The 22,771-nt window shown below is 54.7% G+C and overlaps 1 protein-coding gene across 25 annotated transcripts in view; it reads right to left on the bottom strand.

The window, feature by feature from the left end:
• Positions 1-22,771, bottom strand: part of NCOR2 (nuclear receptor corepressor 2) — a 253,248-nt gene that overhangs the window by 109,747 nt on the left and 120,730 nt on the right. For all 25 annotated transcript variants that reach the window (XM_074606451.1, XM_074606465.1, XM_074606464.1 and 22 more), the window contains exons 5-7: positions 20,402-20,581; positions 13,809-13,922; positions 1,208-1,264 (exon numbers count right to left, since the gene is read on the bottom strand). In XM_074606451.1, the coding sequence (XP_074462552.1) occupies positions 1,208-1,264; positions 13,809-13,922; positions 20,402-20,581 (351 nt within the window). The remainder of the gene's footprint in view (positions 1-1,207; positions 1,265-13,808; positions 13,923-20,401; positions 20,582-22,771) is intronic.

Here is a 22,771-nt window from a genome sequence, read left to right as displayed (position 1 = left end):
GCGGCAGAGGAAAGGCCTGCACTGAGCTCTGCTGCAGCTCCGCTGTGCAGTCTCAGCACCCAGGGACAAAGCATCGACAAACTAAAAAAAGGAAAAAAAGGAGGAGCAAAAAAAAAAAAGGGGGGGGGAGGAGGAAAGGAAACGCGACATCTTTGGGATGAGGAAGCACCAACCCCAGGCACTGCCAATCTTCAGAGCAGAAAGAGAGCAAAGGGTTTGACCCTGGTGACTCAAAGGAAAAATAATGAGCGCTACCTCCCCAAACAAGGAAGCGGGCTCCGACACGTAGCAGTGAGCACTAATTCCCTTGTGACCTCTCCCTTACGCACCCGGGGAAGATAGTGATTAGCACCACCTCCACAAGGCATGTACAAATTACAGCTGCTGAGGCCCGTGAGCTGCCTGCTCCCACCTGGCAGGAACGGCGCCTTCTGTTGCACCCCGTGGCTGGTGCAAAGCGAGAGACGCTCCACCAGACCATGTCCAGCCCGCTCTGATCCTTCCAGCAGCACGGCTGCAGATACAACCTTTCTCAGCGCTCTTCTCCAGGACTCAGCCCCTCAGGGGATGCTTTCAGCCACCCCTCCAGCAATCCATCGCTGGATTTTGCTGGGTGAGGGGCCAGCTCCAAACTGACCATTTATTATCAGTTCTTCTCAGCTTCCCTGTGCACAAGGGAGACAGCAAGAGGATGTGTGCAAGTCCCGATACCTGCAGGTCGTTGCAGCTGCGACCCGGCTGTGCTTACACCCTCCTGCGTTCACAGCAGGGTGGGACGGAGGAGAGCCGTCCCAGCACCCATCCCTCCTGTGGGGCTGGCTGGCCAGGCAGCAGCCCCGGCGATGCGGCCGCCATCGGCAGATGAAGCCATCAGCATCCCGAGCAGGGGCAGACTCTGCCGGAGCCCCTTCCACCACCCAGCTGCGCTGCAGCGCGTGAGGAAGGAGCCCAAGGGTTAAGGCTCCCCGAAGAGGGCTCTGTGTGTGTGTGTGTGTGTGTGTGTCTGTCTGCCTGTGTTTCAGTACTCGTCTCAGCCACTTTGCTTCCTGCCTTGGTCCCGTGCCAGCGAGAGGTCCAGGCCAGCAGCACGCTTCCTCTGCTTCCTCCTGACGGCTCAGACACACACACGGGGTGCCCCGCTCGCTGCCCAGCGACCTCCCCAGACCTGGCCCGGCTCCTGCTCCCCACAGCAACAGGTAACACTCACCAGCTCCACCTGGGGACCCAGTCCTTCCAGGATCCGGTGGGCAGCCTCTGCCTTCTTCTGCAGGGAAGAAAGGGGAGAGGGAGAAGAAAAGTTATTTCTGCCATTATTTACGGTCATAGCCCTCTGCTCCAGCCCTTCCCCCTGTGCCAAAACCCCTTCCCAAACCTCCACGGAGCCACCATAAATCCCACCTTTCCCTGAAAACGGGTGGAAAGGTTCAGCTCAGCCTCTGGACCTGCAGGAAAGCCCCACCGGCACAGAAGTATCACGACTTTAAGGCATTTGAGCTCTGCCCGGGAAGCGACCCGAATCCCTGACCCCTCTGGGTGCCAGGCAGGGGGGGTCACACCCCTTACCTCCGCGCGGCCGCCGGGCGAGAAGGAGGGCGGGCGAGCCGGCACGCAGGCAGAGATGCCCTTTCTAGGATTCATCGCTTCACGAGCATGTGATCGTTAGATTTGAGCTGCCCTTGGCTCCTCGTCTTGCTCTCGCTTCCCTCCCCTCCCCGCCGCAGAGGAGCCCTTCTCTGCCCCCTCCCGCCCCCGGCCAAGCTACCTAGTTGCTTATTAGAGAAAAAAATAAACCACCCAGGAACACGTGTCAGGGGCTGCGCGGTGGTTGCTAATTAAACAGGCCTGAGAAAAAGACATGGGTTGGCTGCAGCAGGAGTCTAAATAAAAGATGACATTTTCAGTAAGCAGCACTTCCTCGCAAAGCCAGGCTTTTCAGTGGGGGTTACTGACAGTCCGATAAATCCAGATCGCTGCACGCTGCCGACGGGCCACGGGGCTGAGCTGATAAAACCAAATACCTGGCAGCGAGCGGGGTGAGGAGACGGATTTTCAGAGGCGTTTGTTCAAAAAAATAGCTAGTTTTAGCTATTTTGGGATAGGGGGAAGAGAGAATCCACAGCTGCCTTAAATAGGGGTGAAGGAGCCCTGTGCAGAGCTGAGCTTCCCACCATTTAAACATGAGGGGGGAGGAGGACGGGAGAGACCAAAAGGACACAGACGGATGGATGGAGAGGGAGGAAGGGAAAACCCTTTTTTGAAGCACATTCAACATTTTAACCCAATAAGCACTGGAGACCTGCTGGAGCTGCGGGGTGGGAGCTGAGCCCCAGGGCTGGGGAGCTGGGGAGGGCTGGGCTCTGGGCTCCCTGGCTTTGGCAAACCCCCCCGGTGAAGCCCCCCCTGGGGCAGGGAAGGGATTTCAGCTCTGGGCATCTGGCTCGCACTGTTCTCTACCCCCGGGCACCTCTCACCCTCACACTGGCTCATGACAGGATGAGTTTCCCCGGGTCCCAGCGCAGGGGATGCCTCACCGAAAGCTGGCCCATCGCCCCGCTGCCTTGCCCCCGTGTCCGCCCCCCCACCCCCGGTGGGTTTCCAAAAGCTTCACCTACCCCCCCACCGCCGGCTGATCCTCAGAAGCGCTGATGCAGCTGGTAGGTGTGCAGGTTCCCGGCCGGGGCTTTGCACACCCACACAGTCGGATCTGCCAGCGCGCACTTTTGCAGAGCCGGCCCCAGGAGCAGCTGCATGAGTCACCCTGCCCGCAGCCAGCCTGGGGAAACAGCCCCGCTGCGAAACCCGCGCCAGGTGCCTCACCGCAGCAGGGCCACCAGGAGACGTCTCCAGCTCCTCTGTTTACTGCACGCTCGGGAGGACGCAAAGTTCGCTTGCAATTTAGAAGCAATTTCGAGGATGCTCGGAGAGATGTAACCACGAAGCGCGCCTGCTCTGGCACCGTCCCCACACGTATGCACGATGCACGCAGCAGCCCCGCGTTTAATGCATCCCTGCCCATTCCCCCTGTGCAGCAGACCTCGGGGTTCACAGATGTCACAACCACTGCATGTACCTCACAGGCAAGGACACACACACACACACACACACACACACACACACACACACACACACACACACACACACACACAACAAGCTGAGCAGCTAGCGATGCTGTGGCTGAGCCAAAAACGGAGCTGGATCCCATCCCAGCGAGCTGCTCTACCCCTCTGGCCTCTCCCGAGTCCCTGCTCCATCCCAGGAGGACCACAGGTGGGGAGGTGCCCCCAGCACCCGGCTCTCTCCGCAGCCCTCAGGGATGCGCAGCCAGGGCAGCCTTGCTCCCGCACTGCCGGCGTGACGCTCGGTGCACACCACGCTTCTGTCCAGTGCCGGCCCGTCAGCGAGATGCCTGCAGGGACCACAGGGAAAGCATGGCTGTCCCGGTGGTGGAGGTGGGTCTTCGGAGAGCAACTGCACCCTGGAAAGAAGCCTGGGAGATGCTGGGAAACAGCTGCAACAGAACGAAGCGCCTGCTCTCGGCCGGGGCTTGGGCTCCAGGGAAAGGAGCCATGTGTTTACATGCGGCAATTACATTTTCCGCACTGCAATAAACTGCTCCCAACTCTTCTCCCACACCAGACTGCTGCCAATGTGAGGGTGCTTTAACACATAAAGAAAGGCGGGACCAGCCTCAGCTGACCCATGGGGGAAACAAAGTGATCCCAAGCACCAGGACCTACCTGCAAAGTGCAGCACTTGCAAAGCTTTAGATCAACGGGGCACAACACACGGCCCAAGCTCTAAGAGACATGTATCTACCCTCCTCATAAAACACCACATCTGCTACAGAGCGTGTCTCTTCCACACAAGATCCCCTCCCATAACAGGGACTTCCCACCGAGCTCACGGAGACAGGAGAGGCCCGGCTAACGCAGCACCCAGCTCTGACATCACCACGGATGCTCCAGCTGATGACGGGGAAATCAAACCCCAGCAAACACAGCCCGGCCGAGAAACCGAAGAGCTGCACAGCCCAGTCCAGTTCCCCCCAAAGCAACAGACATTTCCACTGCTGCACACCTGACTCCATCAATGGGAAGAAGCCAAGTCTGCCTGGGAACTTGCCCCTTGGAAATATTCATCATGAGATGGGAAACTCCCAGCCAGAGCTTTATATTTTGGTCTCCATGACCTATAAAATCTGCTGTCCTTGGAGAACATAAGCACCATGGCATTCGGAAGTCTTAAACAATTAAAACTAGGGGGGAAGATTTTTTTTTGGGGGGGGATGTATGTCATTAAGACTACTACAAAATACTCTGCATCTGCTGTCCAGACTGTGATTCGGCCAACTGCCCTCCTGCCCGCCACCGCTTGCTGGCGAGTGGGAAGCATCAGCTTACCCAAAGCTTACCCAAATTCTTTGTGATGCATACCTGGGACAAAAATTAGCAACCCAATTAATTGCAGGCAGCGTAATTGCGGGTAGAAGGTTGCAGCCCCAGCCCAGGGTAGCCGGTCTCACCAGAGGCCCCATCTCCTGGGCACTGGCCCCGGCAGCGGCGGATGGCACAGCCAGGGACCGAGGATGCTGCAGGCCCGTGTGTACAATGCGATTAACTTCGAGAAAGAGCTGAGTGTGTTCAGCTGCTGCATTTGCCATGTTTAGACAACTTAATGAGACAACCCAGAGGCAAATCACCATAGGCAGAACATGTGGCGAATCAAGAAGAATGACATAATTTGTCTTGCATTAACCGACTGTAATATACACATCTCCAGAACGAAAGATCAGGAAGGGAAGCTATTCCGAGCACGTCATATCTTTGTACGTACACAAAGAAATGCCTCTATCTTGAAAGCTGCCCAATTAACACTTGACACCCACTGTAATTGCTGATGCTCCTTCCTGCATTTATCAGATCATAGCAGAACTGTAATGAGCTGTCTGAAAGGCCACGCAGACCGAGGTGAGGGCTGGCGGCAGGATTGGGAAGGACATATTACACCCAGCAGAAGGTTCCCACCACGCTGGGGCTCATCCTGAAGGACAGACAGACACAGGGAGACACGGATTGTGCCTCAGCGAGCCAGAAGCCTGGCTGGGGAATTAAGGCAAACCTTAAACTGGGCAGCTCCCAGTTAAATCCTTCCCTTTCCAAAGGCACAGCGACCTAGGACTTGGTTCCAATACTGATTTCGTTAGGAGTACGTTTAATGATTGATCCCGCAAGAAGGAAACCAGAGGGTTCATCCTACATCTGCTGAATAACCCCACCCGTGCCTGCAATCCCTGTTATTTAACAGAAAGAAACGTATCAGGAAGCAAATCCAGCCATTACTTCTGGTGAGATGCATGAAGATCCCCACCGGTTTTATAGTCCCTCTGCAGCTCCACAGCTAACGACCCCTTTTCCCGATTCCATACAGAGTCCTGAAATACTGCTACAGCACGGGGAGCAGCGGCGTTCGTGGAGGGACTGAAGCCCTGAGGCTGAATTCTGCTCCCATTTACCATCAGAGTCGTTTTGCTCCGGCAGAGCAGCTCTGGGTTTGGCACGGGCACACCGCGGGCACTCCCGAGGGCAGAGACACTCCTCTGGAGCATGTTTAAGCATGAGTCGGATGGAGAGGTGAAGCCCATCACATACTAGTCCTTCATGTGCATTTTGGAGGGATCGAGGTCTCAAGAAGCGTGGCTGAACCGCCAACACTGACCTGCGTCACTGCGGGGCCCACAGATGCAGAAGGGGACCGGCAGATGTGGCAGGCAGCAGCATCTACCCCCAAAGAACCTCCCTCCCCACGGGCAGGGCCACGGGCAGGCAGACCGGGGCTGGGGAGGCTGCTCTTACCCCATCTCGTGCTCCTCCAACAGGCCCGGAGCTAAAGATATCTTCGCCAACAACAAAAAAACCTCCCTGCAGACTACAAAAATCTCCGTTCTCACCTAAGAAGCATTTGGCTTCCAAAGCAAACTTCAGCCCTTTCTTTTTCCTTTGAAGAAACTTAAAATAGGCGCGGGAGGGGGAAGCGGGCAGGAGAACAACTTCCCGGCCACGGGGGCTCCCGCAGGGACGAGCCGACCCTCGAGGCAGCAGAGCATCCGAAAGCAGAGGAGGGAGAGTCTGGGATTTCGCGTGGGCTCCTCTTGAAGCAAAGTTTAAAAATGGAAGAGAAAGGAAACACAGGAGTTATTTTGAGCAAGCGGATCTGAAATTAGGAGGCGGCATTTTCTTGGACTGACTCCAGCCACGGCTCCATGCAGCACAAAGCTGCTGCAGCTGAACTGTGCTCCAGGGGTTATTTATAGCAGCCTGTAGGCAGCAGCACTGGGGAATGGAAGGGCTTCTATTTGGGACCAGGCATGTCCTGCACGGAGATAAGCAAAGCCCTTCAAGAGGCAGGAGAGCTGCGTACAGGGCGGCACTGGGAAAAATTCCTGTCCCGGCAGCATGACATCCCGGCAACAGGCAGAGCTGCAGGAGTGGCACAGCAAAGAAGCAAGGCTGGAGTTGGACTTTGTTTAAAACAAAATTCAGGAGAAGCGTGGCTGAGGTCAGCAGAAAGCATGGAAACCCTCAGGCGAGACTCTTCTACACGAAGCAGAAAGCAAACAGTCTGGGGGGATTTAAAGGTGCAGCCTCTGTGCCAAGATCTGTTGGGACCAAACAATGACCTGGCAGTGCCGGTTTCACGGGTAAGGTTTTCATTCCTGTGACCACAGGTACTAATTTTTTCCCCTTTAAACCTCAGCATCCTCTCTCCAAGAGCCAAACCACCCCAGCCATTTGCCACAGAGCAGGTGGGATAAGCCCTGGTGCCACGGGAAGGGAAAGCAACGCTCTTCCCTCCCCGGCTCCTGCAGCCAGCAGGGATGGCCACCACCGGTGCTCCCAACCCAACCGCAGGACCCCAAGGATGCTTGACCTCCCCTGGGTTCCCTTGAACCCAAACGTCGCTGAACATCAGGGGAGGTCGGTCAGCCTTGGCAATATGTGCCAGGCTCCTCTCACCCGGCCCAGGGGTGATGCTCTCCAGGGGTGCCCATGGGATGCGGGTGCCCTGCACGCTCCCCGCTTCCCCACCTCCCTGTGCCTGCCTGGAGCCACCTCCCCACCGCACCAGCAGCCACAGAGCCCCATCCCCGAGGCTGGGGCCAGCGGATGCATGCAGGGGTGGTTACTATGACTAATCACAACTAGCAAGAAAACTGAGGAAACGGGTCACGTTGGAGCCGTGTGCTAATACCAGCCCCTGTCTATTCTGTGCAGAGCGTGACAAGCCAACTCTTTTTGGTTGCTCGCCGTCTCTGGCTTTGGCTAGTCATTGCCAGCCAGTTTCCGTGGTTGGCTCACTCGTAACTCCACCCACAGCCAAGGGGTGAGCCCTGCATCAGAGCTGGGCTTCCACTCGCACACAGATCTAGCATCACGCTCTGTTGTCTGCAGGGTTACGGTGCTATTCAAAGGCACATTAATTTTAAAGTAAGGTGCTAATGAGGCTTTGCCATTGCAAAACTGCTGTGAACGTTGCCCTTGCACAGGCGGCTTTTAGAAATCAAAGTCTCGGCACCGGAGCAGTTACAGGAAAGCTCCGGTCACCCATCCCAAAGAGCCAGAGCCCAATAGATTTGGGTTCTCTGCACATCTCATCCATATTTCCAGGATCTAAAAAACACAGGACACGGCATTATCTGGTCCAGATTAGTTGTAGACAAAGCCTCTAAACCAATGCACCTCCTGGGAACTCCAGATCCTGAAGCAGACATTAAAAATGGACATCAGGGCCATTAAAAAAAAAACACCACCGACAAAAAAATTCCCTTAAAATCCAAGAAAAAAAAGAAAGGATTCTCAACGACTCCAGCTAAATGTTCCAATTTTTTCTTTTTGGAAATCTTGCTATCACGCAGAAGCGTTGATAGTGTCTAACCTCTGACCTTTCCACTTCTCCTCTGGACCACCTGAAAGCCCATCGCGCGTCACCTAGTCAAGATGACACAACCCCAGAACAAACGCTATCACAAACAAGAGCAAAACGAACCCGGCCCTTCCAGCAGCCAAATATGAAATGCCCCCACCCCGATGACCACGTAAACTAGAATTTGGAAAAAAAAACAAACCACCAAAACGCTGCAGATTTAATGCTCAAAAGCAGTTTCACTGATAAGGTCTTATTTACTGCACCAGCTCCGTGCTGACGATGCAGGCCTGATTCTTCCCTTTCTAATGTAAATCAGGAGTTCATAGAAAATCAGAGTTATACAGACACAAAATCCCTGTGGGATCTGAGTCACACTCAGTGCCTTTGAGTAGTTAACGGCTAGATTATACTTTGCAATGATAAAAGTGTTCATTTATTTATTCTCCTATTTATGGATGGGGCATTAATGCTTTATGAAGGTATTTGAGGAGGGTAAACGGATAGCTGGGAACAGGCTCTGCACAGACACAACAGCAGCAGGGGGTGGAAAAAGTTCAAAACAATCCTTTGAATTCCAATTTTACAGCATAATGCTGAATTTATAGATAGATAGCTGTGGCCTTTTGAAGGAACAGGCACTGAGACAGAAAACGAATTAAAATTTAATCTTATTGATTTCCACCAGCTCAATCCCAAGAGCGAGACAGACGCTGCTGCCTGGCTTCCACTGCCTGCGCTGCATCAAACCCAGTTTTTCAGAGGGCTGACAGGGCAGCAGGGATGGGCTCAGGCGGCCGCAAGCCATCGGCACCCACAGCGTGCGGGGGGAGACCGGTCCCAGCCCTCGTCACGCTGCGGTGGGTCACAGCACACGGCGTCCCCTCCCTGGCACGGCGGCGGAGGGCGAAGTCACGCCGTGCCCTGACGCGACCTCTCCGATAAATGAGCTCAATGTTGTAGAGGAAAGCTGACGTGTGCACGTTTTGCAGGGACAGGTCTGACACAAGGACGGAGGCTGCTTTTTATCCGCTGGTCTCCGAGCAGGAATCCTGCCTGGCCCTGATATACAGCAGAGAGCCCGCCACCACCCGGATCTGGCTTGCGGAGAGCTGGTGATGGGGACACGCAGGCTCCGCATCGTCACGATGGCCGGAGAGAAGGCACGAGCATGCCTGCTTGCACGGTAGCTGATGGAGACTTCGGACATGAAGGGGACTCGCAGAAGAATTCACCCAGCGAAGTCACACGCCGGTGGGCTGCTGGCACGGCCAGGGCTGCCACAGCGCAGCATCCTCTGGGACACGCTGACAAGGAGAGCTCAGCCAGCTCAGCGTCCCAGGAAAGGCGCGCAGAGAAATCTGGAGCAACACCAACGCTGCCCTCCTCCCCGCGCTTAGCAAGGGACCTGCAAATTTCCATTTAAAGCACAAAAACATCTTCAAGCCCAGGTACGCTCAATCAATTTCAGGGGAAGACCGATGCGAGGAATCCCGCGAATGGCCCAGCGGAATAAAGCCACAGCTAAAAATACGCCCAGAGCATCTGCCCTGGTTATGGGGATTTGAGGTGAAGGCAGCTAATTTCTCTCAATAGAGTAACGCATCCCAGAGGCGCAAAGTAAAGCCCGCAAGGAGACTGTGCCACACAGCCACCACCTTAGAGGTGTCAGACCCAGCAGGGATCAGCTTTTCATCCCCCCAGGGGAGACACTGAAGGTCACTCACAGTTTAATTTAGGAGATCCCCAACTCCTGCACCGCCGTCAGCCTCTAGCAGCAACCGAGATGCCCGTCACAACCCAATTTCCCCTTGTACCTCCCCACCACCCTGCCGGCACCCGGCTTCTGGAGTGGGGTGACAAGGACTGGTAAAGGCCCTCCATCCCGCACTCCGGGGCCGAAACGGTCCTCAGAACTCCTCCTTGTACTTTCTGAATGATCTTGGCGATTTTAGCACCCATCACTGTTTTCAAACACCTCTTCAAGGACTAGAAGCGCTTTTGAAAATAGGACTCAGATGCTTCTGAAAATGCTACCCACTCTTTATTCTCAGTTTAGGCTATGGATAGTACCAAAAATGTTAACTTCCATTCTCATACATCCTTTCAGAAATGGTACAGTTTGCACTCACAGTTGAAATCCCGGCTTGGAGATGTGCGTGTGTGTTTTTCTGTGTTGTACTGCAAACATTTCCCAAAAGGTACTTTTTCGGGTGCAACTTCACAGCTCATCTTTGGAGACAAGACAAAGTGGCCCCGGTCAGCACATACCCAGGGCAGGAGGCACCTGGATCTCAGCGATCACGAACATCAGCGGCCTCTCTATAAACCAAATCTCTGAAAAACCCTCCCAAACGCAACCACAGCCTCCCAGTCCAGCGTTTCACCGCAGTCCAGAAGAGCTTCTCTCTGTTCTTCCCCAGCAGGAGCTCTACAGTCAACTTTTTTTTTCTGGAAATCAATTACTTGTCCAGCAGAGTGTAGCAAGAGGGGATTACAGGTCACGTTTTCCACAATTATCCTCTCCGACACCAAGGAATTTTTCAAATCATATGCGTTAAATGGGTCACAAGAGGGAAAACCAGCATGATAGGCCTTTAGCATCAGAAAACCTGAATTCTGAGAAAATCTGATATAGGCCAGCACCAACCTGCATCCCAACCCCTCATCCATACCTGGCGCGGCGGTGAGAAAAATATATAGCCTTCCCTGATGAACCATAAGCTAAAATTAGAAACCATTCACCCCTGCAAAGCCACAGCTATCGCCAAAAGGAAAGTAGGTCACAGAATTGCTGGCTAACTTGATTTTCCGGCGTTTCTAGCTGCTCTGTCCTCATGTAACCTCCTCTCTCCCATGGACCGTTTTTGGCGTCTCCTTTGTTCGGGGTATAACTGCACGCAGTGTGTAACTCCGGTGCAGCCTGGCAGGAGCGGTGGGAACGGGCACCCGCCTGCTCAGCGAAGCACAGACCCGCGGTTCATGAAAAATTAAACCAGAGCCAGGCGACAGCCCCTCCGCGAAGCGCGCTGCCTCCCACCTGCTCTGGCGGCGGCACAAGCGCTGGCTTTCTCTCCCCTTTCACAATATTGCTCTTTAAAGATCATTTCAGGCTTTGCCAGCTCTTCTGGGGTGCTTTGCTCTCCCGCCTCTTCCCAAGGCCTGAATATCCTCTTTTTATTTGCATTTCTCACCGCGCTGCCTCCCCTCAAGCAAGCCGCAACCTGAGCCATGAGAGTAAATCAGGCTTTTCCTCCCTTTGCATCCAGGCTGGAGCCACAGCTCGGCTTTTCCTGCGAGCAGAGCTTGAGGCATCCAACTTCACTGCTTTTCCGCAGCACAGAAGAGGCAGAAAAACTTAAAATTTGGCTCTGTGACACCTTTCCTGCTCTTGTTCAATACGTCTCTATCTGGCTCACAGCCTTTTGCTCCTACCAACTCACCTTGCAATTAAGTGCTAAGCTGCAGCAGCGCCACGTCGGACAGACAGATGGGTGCACCCGGATGCTCTGCTGCCGCCAAACCCACCCAAAGCAACCTGACGTCCGACCACCAGCCACTCCTCCACCCATGATCCTAACTCAGGCTGCCCCACGTCCTTTCCTCTTTCAGTTTTCCTCCTCCTGGCCAAGGGGAAACGCAGACATCACCAAGAGGCATCCCAAATACGCCCAACTGAGGCGAGAGGCTGAAAGCTGAGCCTGGAAATACCCTTTAGAAGGACAATCTGGATCCCACAACAAAGGCGATGCTGTCAGCAAGGCTCAGCACACCCTTCCCCCTGCAGCCCACAGCTTGGCATCTCCATGTGAGGGTACTTAGAAGGGTCCTTTCATCACCCAGCCTCAGCCGTTACCATCGGCCAGCAAGGCTCTGTTGACTCTACGTTGCCTGTGAATACATCATGTCTTCTTCAGACGAGGAAGTTCCCTCCAGCCTGCTACGGTTTCTATCAAGCAAAAGGGAAGGGTTGTTTGGTTTGAGTCTCCTACCCACAGACAGGCTTGCTTACACACTACCCGCGAGGGGACTTTACAAGAACGGGGGAAGAATCATCATTTACCCATCCCAGGGATCACACAGACACGAACACGGAGCCAGATTTGAAATTACGCAGACACCTGGTGTCAGACGTGACCTTCGCTTGCTGAGCACCCACCTGGAACGAGAGCACGCTATCGCGAAGGTTAATAGCAAAACACTCCTGGTAGCAGCTTGGCTTCGAGGATCAGCGTAACTGGGAATAAAGTCAGGCATGCTGACACATGGATGTCACTGTATGCGACAGCATCCCAGGTATTACGGCTGTGCACTTTCAAGGAGAAATGTAGAACTCCACGCCTGCGCTCTGCACTCTTTGCCACCACCCACGGGACAGGACAGCAACCCCGAGGGACTGTCCTGAGCCACGGCAGAGGCGCCGAGAGCAGATCGTGTCTGTTATGGAGGAGGTGATGGGAGATTCAGAGAGACAGGAGGAAAAGGGTGACCCTGCTGCTGGGGTGGGCAGAGACAAGAGGTGACAAAGCGTGACAAGGGCCTGGCAGGACACTCCATCCCGAGCCAGGTTCTGCAAAGGGGGACTGCTACGACGCAGGCCTTCGGGGACACAACGGCTGAAGATCACCTTTCCTTCCCTGCCTCAGTGCCACCCTTCCCCTCATAACACGGGCCAGGTACACCAGTGTGTCCAGGGAGGATGGCGCTCAAGGGAATAGGAATAAAAATGTTTTGAGACCTCCCTTTTTGAACCTAATCCTTGCACAGGAGGCACAAGCCATCTAGCCCAAGACCCCCGGAGAGGGCCCCTGGTGGTGCCATGGGGAGAACAGCCTTGAGGAACACTCGGCACCTGCCCCTGAAGCCCAGCGTCTGCAAAGCCATCCCCAGCCCGCGCCTGCTAACGCTTCCAACACATCGACCTCAGCCTTCACCCACTCGCACGACAGACCGTGCCAGCGTCGGGTTTCCTATTGCTCAGGGAGAGAAGCAGACGAAAAAAGGAAAAACCAGGAAAAATGCACTGCCTGGGAGTGCAGGGTACGTGATTTTTTTTATTTTTTTTTTTTCCCTTCTTTTTAGGAGCCGGGCACCTGGATTTCTGCAGCTCCCAGTGAAATCGCAGGCCTCGCAATTCAAAATAATTAGCGACTGGTAGTTTTCCTTTTATGCAAAATCATCCTTTTTATCCAACACCTAAATGAAAATGAATATGCTTGATTATCTACCAAAGGGCCCAATTTCCTAGCATCGCTCCAAAGCACACAGCAAAATTCCTGTCTCCTCAGGCTGCTATTACAGGCAATGGCTGAGTGCAACAAATGAGCGGTCAAGGCAGAGATCCAGAGCCAGGGATGCCAGCGTGACCTTTGCTAATGTTATTTACAGCATCAAATATCCACAAATCCAGCCACGGTTGCATCCGCGTCCTTTCTGCTCCAGCCTAGGGAGCTGAGGGGCAGCCAGGAGAGCTCATAGCTGGCCTGCCAGTATTGGAGCATCACGGATACCCCCCTCCATCCATGCAGCCCACCCCAAAGCCCACCCTTTGAGGCAGCTTTTGACTAGGTTCACTCCCGGGGAAGAGGATGAAACAAGCTATTTAACAGACAGGGCTCTGAAGCATCTCCTGAAAGCTTCAAATTTAAGGCTGATCGCGGGAACCCCCCAGGCAGGTTCTTCAGAAGACATTTGTGCTCAAATCCACACAGCAGAGCTAGCTCCTCACCGTCCCCCCAAGGGGGGTCCATCCATCCACCTCCCACGGCCTCCGCCCCAGGGGTCTCACCCAGGGAAATCCCCCACCTACCCCTTACCAACCTCCCCGTCCCCGGCCAGGGTGACACGGCACGATCGCACGTTTGTACTTCCATCGTTTCCAGACTCACCCTGTTCTCGTCGTAGATGATCTGCACCAAGCTGCGATGTTTGGACTCGATAGGAGGCGGGGAGATGGGTTTTTCAGGCTCTGGTGGTTTGGCTGCTTCTTCCTCCAACTGTTGCTGTGGAAGGAGAGGGGGGAGGAGGAGGGTGAGTCACAGCGAGAAACGCAGCCGTCCCCGTCCACACGAGACTCTCTGCAGTGCCGCCACCGAGGCAGAAACCGCCATGGCAGAAGGCTTCCTGCGAGGGACGGGCAGGCTCGGGCCGCGGAGGGACGGGGAGAGGGAGGAGAGCTGTGTAGCATCCCCTGCCACGCAAGCGCAGCGCTCTTCTGCCCCAGGCACCCGGCCCGGTGGCTGGTGGGTCACTGCTTTTTAGGCACGGAGGATGAGGACAAGCCTCCCAGAGAGGACTCCAGGCTAGAAATAACGATTTTACTGGAAACGCTTAAAGGGAACCACAGCTCCAGCCTGGCTCCCTGCTGCTACCTGCCTCTGGAGCTGCCGCCCGCTGCTGAGAGCGGTGGAGGAGCGAGGGGTGAGCAGCAAGGCTGCTCTCCACCTTCGGCATCATCCTGCGATGCTGTGGTTGGAGGAGATGCTTCGGGATGACTGTTCTGGACGAAATGACTTGTGCACCGGCCGCCCCTGCACCGCGCAGCCAGATGAGCCAGTAAGCACGGCAGAGCAGGCAGTAACACTGCGAATCCTGACATCTCTGGGCAGAGTCAGCCCGATGGGACGTGTGGCAGCCCTCCCGGCCAAGGTGAGAGACGCAAAGTGCTCAAGAGGGCAAACAACAGCGACAGGACTCCCGGCAGAGGATGGCAAGGGCCACCAAGATACCCTTTGGTGAACCTTCACAGAGAGCCCAAGTGCTCAGGTTGCAAATGCCTGCAGCATGAACATACCTCACGGCTCCAGCTGTCCCGGCAGGCACAGGAAGAGCTCCTGAGGGCATCAGCACAGCATGAGCTGCCTTCCAGCTGTCAGCCATCATGCTCTCCTGGGAAAGTGGCTTTGAGACTCATTCCTCTCCTCCCTTCACACAGGACAAGGTGTCCTGAGCAGAAACCACCAAGTCAGTCCAGGCTCCAACTACAGAAAGCCCAGTAGGGATGGACGTCCGCCACCCAGGTGACCTGCCCTCAGAGACAAAAGTGCCGAGAAGCTCGTTTTGTTGGCTCTTCTGCTTTCTTACTGTCTTTACTGCATTGCCACGACTCCACGATTCACGGTATCTAGGCTTTCAGGTGCAGCAGCTGTGTGCAAAAATACACTGCGCCGTCCCCTCCAGCACCACGTGTCTGCCTGTGCTGGGACAACGCAACCCAAGGTGTGTCTCTCATCCCAAGCTTCATTCCCACTCACAGCAGAAACACCCAGAAGCCCAAGAGCCGCTCCACGAGCATGTCCACCACGGCCCCACCACACATGCAGTAAAACGCATCCAGCCTCAAAGCTGGCTCCAATGCCAACTACGCCCCTGGGAGACGGAAAGCAGAAGGGAGCATGTCCACATACGCACCTTTAAAGATCACTGATCTTTTAATGCATTCCTCCCCACCTGCGAGCCGCTCAGGCCACGGCAAACTTTATTTATAAAGCAGCGGATCTAAGAAAGCACTTTTGAATATCACTGCGGTCAGTGGGTATATCCGACATAGGACCCACACCTCCGGCTCTCCCGATGGGTGCGAGGCAGGAGGAGACATCTGAGCCCTTCCAGTAAGTTTGAGGAACTGCTCAGCCGAAAGAGGAAATAACAGATTCCTCCAGGCTCCTCCTGGGGCCTCCGGCTCCTGCGAGGAGGGAGGGAGAGCTCACGCCGCGCACGGCAGCTGCGGGGCAGCACAGGCACGGGAGAGGGAGCGGCTGGCAAAAAAACGCCTATGATTTTTTCACTGCTGGGCTACGAATCCCCAAATCTTTGTATTTTTTTTCCTGCAGCTAACGCATCCCCTGTTGAAGCAAGGGGAAAGCCGAGCGAGTCTTTTACTAGGAAGAGAGTGCACCTGGGATTGAGAGCCATCGGCATGCGCCAGAGGCGAGCACACCACCGTCCTCCCAGAGACAGTGGTGTCTGGTGGTCCGAGAAGAAGGTGGACACCTATTCCTCCTTCAGATCATCTCTGCTCCTGTTAGCAACACCTTTAGCAACACTAGGGCTGTAGGATGCAGTCCAAGAAAACACTTAAGCACCCAGACAGGTCCATTGGCTTGGCTGAGAATACGCACACCGCTTAAATTAATGTATTTCAGTGGATGAAGCAAGCCCTAGCTGTGGGCTCCACTCATGCCCCAGCTCCCCACGGGTGGGGGTCTCTTCCCATACAGGGAAAGCAGCAGCATAGGGAACACCGAGATACAGCCAAAAAAAAAGCCACCATCATCAGCCAGACGGCTGAGCACCAACCCGGCCAGGGAGCAGGCTCTGGCAGAGGCAGCACAGCCTGGGCTGCGCATGTTGGCATCAGCGTGCCCATCTCAGGATCTTAACCTAGGGGTTACTCCAGCCACGCATGAGGATGGCCACAAAACAGACAGCTTGGACTGTCTGCACCCTGGAAGAGGGTGAACCTTTCCCAGCACCGTGGGAATCCATCCTTTCCTGCCCGCAAATAGCAGCACGGCCACAGCACGCGTCAAAGGCTCTAACCACGAATACAACAGCCCGAAAGCTCCCTTCTCTTCTCAACCACGGCTTTCTCAGGTGGCCCAAATCACAGTGCCTTGCAAAGGGGACAAGAGCTCTTCGAGAAGCCACGGCTGAAACCACAGGCTGCAAAGCAGTTCTCAGCATCAGCCCCGGTGCGGACGCAGCACTTCCAGGCACCTGCCTGCGCTTGCTCGGCGTCCTCAGATCAGCCAAGGCACCCCATCACTCACCCACCTGATAAACGCCAAAAACTCCAAAGAAAGAGCCACAAAAGGGAGATCAGTCAAATCCTCTCCTTCTCTTGGGGAAATATTTGGGGGGAAAAAAAAAAAATAATAATAATGTCAGAAACTTGGCCACATTGTTCTGGAAAGCCACAAAAATTCTACAAAGCGGTCGGGTGTGTTCTAAGTGATTTCAGACAAGAGGATTTGATGGTGTATCAGGAAATGAAAGTTTGCCAGTAAGTGGAGGCTCATTAAAAGCAGCTCGTTAGAAGAAAAAATACAAATCTAATTATAGCTGAAATACAGTAGAGGATTAAGCTCTACTCTCTGTGGCGCAACACTGTACGGGCATTAAAGGGCCAGATGCGGGAGGCGGGGATGCGGGCAGGGTCTGCAGGCAGCACACCTGACCACGGCAGGTTCAGCGTGTGACAGCTACCCCTGGGAGCTGTGGGAAACGGCAAAGCAAAATAGGTCAGGGTTCCCAGACACGGACAAAATGGATTTCTTAAAGGTCTGCCACAAAAGCTAGGCTGGGACTGTGACCTTTACAGGGAGAGAAGCACGATGAGAGATGAGTCTTGACATCTCCACACTCTGTCCCTCCCCACTCCCAGCAGTGGCTGCCTGTGAGTCCCCCTCCTCTCCCAAATGAAAGCCAGCCCAGTGATGTTGAAGGGATGCAAGATGCCATCGTTAGCCATAGCGCTGGCTCCTACAGCATTCACAGGCCAACCCATTTCCAAGTGAAGGAGGTGCCCTCTCCAGGTAGGAGTCCCTTTGGCTGGGCCACACGCTGCAGAGGGGCCATCAGAGCCCGCAGTGCTGGCCAGGAAGATGGGTGACATGTCAGGAAGACCCATCACCGCACATACCAGCCCCCATGCTGAAGGGACCTGCCTGACAGAGACAAGGTCATCACACACACACAGAGCTGCCACGCTGCCTTGTGTTGGGCAGCCATCACCCGGGTACCACCATGCTTCACCTGCCGGGAGAGAGCTTCCAGCCCCAGAGCATCTCTGAAAACCACTTTCAAAGACTCAAGGGGAGAACAGAGGAAATGAGACAGGAGGTAGATGGAAGGGGAAACCCTGGAGTTTTTCCACCCAGCCAGCTCCACCTCCATCACCAGGTGGGAGTGTTGTACTCCCGGAGAGCCCTTCGCCGAGCTCGGCGCCCAGGGAGGCTCAGGCATCACTGCGCAGAACAACCCAGCAGTTTATTTCTCCTTCAGATCCTCGGTACCGCTGCCAGGAATAAATGCATAAGGATTATCCTTCCCTGTCAGGAAGAGGGGGAGCGAGGACTCAGCGAGAGATTTAAGCGCATATGGCGCATGAATGAGCGGGGGATGGCTGATGGAGGTGGCCTTCTGCCAGGGGTGCGCAGGGTTTGGGGAAGGTTTCTCAGCTTGCTGAAGACATTTGCTTCTTGCAAAGCCCAGGCAGAGCCTTCCTTGCCATTTCTGGAACAACCGAAAAAAAGAGAGATGGTGGATTTGGGTTGGTTGGGGTTCTTCTTGCACAGCCTTTCCATACAAATGTATTTAATTACCCTGAGAAGGCCTCCCAAAGACAGAGGGGAAAAGCATTAGGATATTCCGGCTGCGTACAATTTCTCCCCTGCTCCGCTGCCCGTTCCTGCAGGAGCGGTATCTATTTCAGGCTGATTGCTTTCCCTCGCTCGTCTTTCTCCTGCACTGACAGCTCAGATGCACAAAACGTTCCTGGAGCACCTCAGACAGGACACCTTCCCCCCCTGAAAATGCTTCCTCCTAGATGCGCCAGCTCTGCCGGAGGACCGGGCTGGGGAAGGATCCTGCCCGAGGGAAAAGGAGGCCAGGGAGGGTTGGGGGGAGATTTGCTACCAAAAGACTTTGCCACCATGTGCCAAAACAAAACAAAAAAAACAGAAAACAAACAAAAAACAATCAAAAAAAAAAAGAAAAAAAAAGAAGAGGGGAGGGGAGGCTTTTACTGCCAACCGCCACTTTCACCTTCTTCCCCACTCAGCAGAGCATTTTTGTGGGGAGGAAGAATCGTAAAATGCGTTCAGAGGGAAGAAATAAAGCAACCAAGCAGCCAACAATAAAAAAAAAAAACAAAAAAAACCAAAAAACATTTCCTTACGGAAGGACAGCTTGATTTTAACAGCAAGGAGCATATGCTGCTCCCGTCGGCTTCAATAGCAGCTCCTCAGCATCTCTGCAAAAAGTCAGGCAGCGGATGGTCAGAGTTGTCAGTCCTCCAGCCTGCTGCGAGCAGGACCTTCACCGCCGTGCCGGGCACGCATCCCGCTCTGGAAGCCCTTCTCCAGAGTGGGAAATAACCACAGTTTGCATCTCCTTCCTCAAATGGGATTTAAAATCACAGACCAGCAGCCAGACTGCCAGGTGTGAGAGGACACATTTTGTCTGAGCTTCCTCAGGAGGGAGAGGGGGAAGGGCTGGCTTCACCCAGCTCCCACCAAACCCAGCAAGAGGAACCTCTGGGGTTTCCATTGCTCCAGATGTTCCTTTGGCCCCTGCGAGCCAGCCGAAAGGCCTGCTTCCTCGCACAGCTGCTTCTGTCCCTTCTTGGCTCCCTCTCCCCAAGCACTCTGATACCTCTGCAGATAAAAAGCAACACACACACACACAAAAAGGTCCTTTGCATTAAACAAACCATATTGTTTGAAAACAAAACCCAAACATCCTCCTTTGTCTTGCAGGAAAGAAAGGGATAGTATCTGGTATGGGAAAATATAAACCTGCTGGGGAGGAAGGTCAAGTGCATGTTCATCCTTGAGGAGCACTGGCCCCATCTGACAGCCCAAGTAGAGCTTTTGCTCCATTCCCAAATTCCTGCTGCACACCCCTCGGGAGAGGTGGCTCCTCTCAGGCAGTCTGGGATTAGCCGCCGTCAGGGAGTTTAGAAACTGTCCCCAATCAAAGGAAATAAAACAACTGATAAAAGAGAGGCAGAGAGAAATGATTTGCTTTAGGAAGCGAAAGCCTTTAAGTCTGTGGGTTTTTTCACAGACGTCCCCCAAGGTTTTGTCACATTAATCTCTTAATGGGTTTATGGTAATTGTATACATGGCAACGCTGAGCGGGCGATCCTTCTGCTGGGGAGTGCTCTCGTGCACGGGTAAAGCACTAACCGAGGAGATCACGTTCAAATCCCTGGCTCAGGCACAGCCCTGACTGGAGTCAGACCAGATGCTGCTCACGGCTGCAGAGCTGGAAAGCCCCGGAGAAGGGGGCTGGATGCACAGGAAGGGCCATTAGGACATCGCGGCAATGTTTTCAACAGCCCAGGACTACCACAGTAGCAGCAATGGCACTGGGGAGAAGCAATTGCTGGAAAGGAAAAGGAAAAGATCTCGTGCTAACGCTGGGCTGTACGGACGACTCGGGCAACCCAGGCTGCGTTTCCAGCTCTGCCACTAACCACAGGCAAGTCACCGAGCACAGACTTCTCTCGCTTTAAGGTGCTCTGACGTGCAAAAGAGCCCACAGCTGGGTTTCTAAAGCTCCCTCATCTTGCAACTACCAGCTCCAGACTGCTGTCACAGCAGCAACCACCCCGTGTCACGACAGGGAGCAGGGACACAGACCATCCTGGTGGCACTGGCACTTCCCCTCTGTGGACGTGGATGGGCAAGGACGAGGCGTAAGGCAGCACGCAGAAGCGAGGACACGTGCTCCCCTCCGGACCACAGCCTCTTACCTGCTTCTTCTTCAGCTTGGAGATCTGCTGCTCCACCATGGTGATCTCGCGGTCCACGCGGTCCATGTTCTGAATGAGCTCCTCCTTGGACAGCCGGGCTGGCAGCAGGTCCAGCTCAGCGTCGGGGTGAGCAGGGCTCACTGGCGACACGGGCTCCAGTTTGCCAGGCAGGCCACGATCCTGGGGAGCGTAAAACAACCAGGTCAGTTCTTTCCCAGGGGACTTTGGATCCTTCTCTCATCCTCCCATGCCAGGTGCCGCAGCTCCCTAGCCCATTCCCAGCCCTCTGAGACACTCCCCCCCCTTCAAAAAACCTGCTAGATTAAGCAGTATCAGCTGCAGATCACATCACGGCAGTGCTCCACGATCTCCAGCATCTCCAGAGAGCAACAGGTTAGTCTCCCAGGGACGTGACAGCATCAATTCCTCTTGCCAAAGCCTTGGAGGCTCTCACCACCTTCAGTGCTACCCGCACTCCTACAGGATCAATAAACCCATCCATATTCAGGAGCTCCCAGCAGCACCGTCCCATCACATCTCAGCAGCCAGCTTAAGGCTACATCTTCTCTGCAAAAAGGAGGTAGCTACAGACATGTCCTCCTCCGACACAGCCATGGCCGTGCTGGAGAGAAGAGCAGCATTAATCACACTGAATGAGAAGAGGCTACGAGGGCAGCCCCCGGAAGGAATGAGGACTCTCATCTCCTTCATGGAGGTCCTCCTCCATCTCTTGTTAAACTCTTGAGGAGCTCCAAGTGTTGGATGTCAAATGCACGCATCCAGAAACAGAGAGAAAGGGGAAAGGCGAGGTCAGCTGATATAAAAACAGACTGAACCGATGAAAACCAGCTTTTTACAAATTCCAGGTAACGAAGCTGTCAGCTCAACAGGACCCTTCAAATCAGAGACCGGACTGATCAGCATAACCTCCGTGGCCACCACAGGGAGCAGAGCTCTAATGACCATGAGCTGGGGGCAGATGGAAAACACATTGACACATTCAGCTTCGCCTCCAGCAATGCAACAACTTTGCTGCCCCCAACGAGGTGGAGTCCCACAAGCATCCCGGAGCCATGCCGCCTCACCTGCACACCCCCCTTCACCCCCCCTGCTCCAAAGGAAGGAGCCCGTCTCCTGCAAACACAGGTTGCACGCCTGGATGAGTTTGCCTACCACTGATGAACGCACCTGGGATGAAGCAGCTGTTTAATAGCCACCGGCCACACAGACGGGGATCACGGCACACCAACAGCCTACCCTGACCTGGGACACTCCTCTCTGGCAGCCACCCAAGACCTTAATTAAAAGTTTATCTATTCATTTGCTTAGCGAGAGGATGGGTTTCTTTTCCTGGAGGAAGCAGGAAGAGGAGCTGTGGCTTGGTTTGTAACCGTAAACCACCGCCAGGCCGGGCAGCCAGCAGGCTGCAGCTGCTGGGGAGGGGAGGGAAGGGGGAGGCGAACAAGTGAAGAAGTTCACACAACTTTGCTACCCTCATCACAGCATCCCTGTGCACGCGGACAAAGCCGACATTGTTCTGCACCAACTGGCGCTAAGTGTCCTCCCCTCCACGCTGACTCACGGCCACCGGCAAACAGCCAGGGCTACCCACCAACCCTCTCCCCAGGATGGTCCTCCTGCAGGGAAGAGTGCCAATGGTGCTCAGTGGCACTGAGATGGTGTGGACCCCTCTGTGCTCCTCCATATAACAACCCGATGGCCACGGGTTGTCTGCTAGCCATTGGCTGGTTCTGTTCTGCCTCAAACCAGGGCAGCAGCCCACGCCAAACATGGCGAGCGTGCAGATGCCACCTTGGCACCGCTCAGCACCTCAGTAGCATCTGCTTGGTGGGGATGGAGCACGGTGAGGTCCCTCCTGGGGAGGCTGCACCCACAGCCCGGCACAGCCGCAGGGAACTCGGCTTCGAAGGCAATCCCTGCCCAGGTGGGGCTGCGCTGAGATGAGCTCTGCCCCATTTCCCTCCGTAAGGGATGGGCAACGTCATCCACAGCAAAGCCGGAACAAGGGGAAGCAAAAGAGGATGTTTCCCAACAAAGTGGCCATGTCCCAGGACACCAGCATCCTCCACTGGTGCCTTTCTCCTCCCGTCCCCCCGCTAAACCCTGTTTTAGCTGAAGGAGACATGGAGCCAGGCAGGGAGGAACCAGCCCCTGCTGGGTGCAGCCTGGAGGCATCAACGCGCTTCTCACTGCTGCCATCAAGGGACAGACAGCAAAGAAACAACCTGACAGCCCTTCCTCGCTGTGCTGCGCGGGGCTCATCCAGCCCTGAGAGCGCAGACACATCCGAAGGCTAAGCTGGTTGTTTCCAGCATCAGTTCAGAAGAGAAACCAGAAGAACATCAAAGC

The sequence above is a fragment of the Larus michahellis genome, chromosome 13 (genome assembly GCF_964199755.1).
Source record: "Larus michahellis chromosome 13, bLarMic1.1, whole genome shotgun sequence".
Taxonomy (NCBI): Eukaryota; Metazoa; Chordata; class Aves; order Charadriiformes; family Laridae; genus Larus; species Larus michahellis.
Note: the sequence above shows the minus strand (reverse complement) of the source record. Positions and strands in the feature narration are given on the sequence as shown.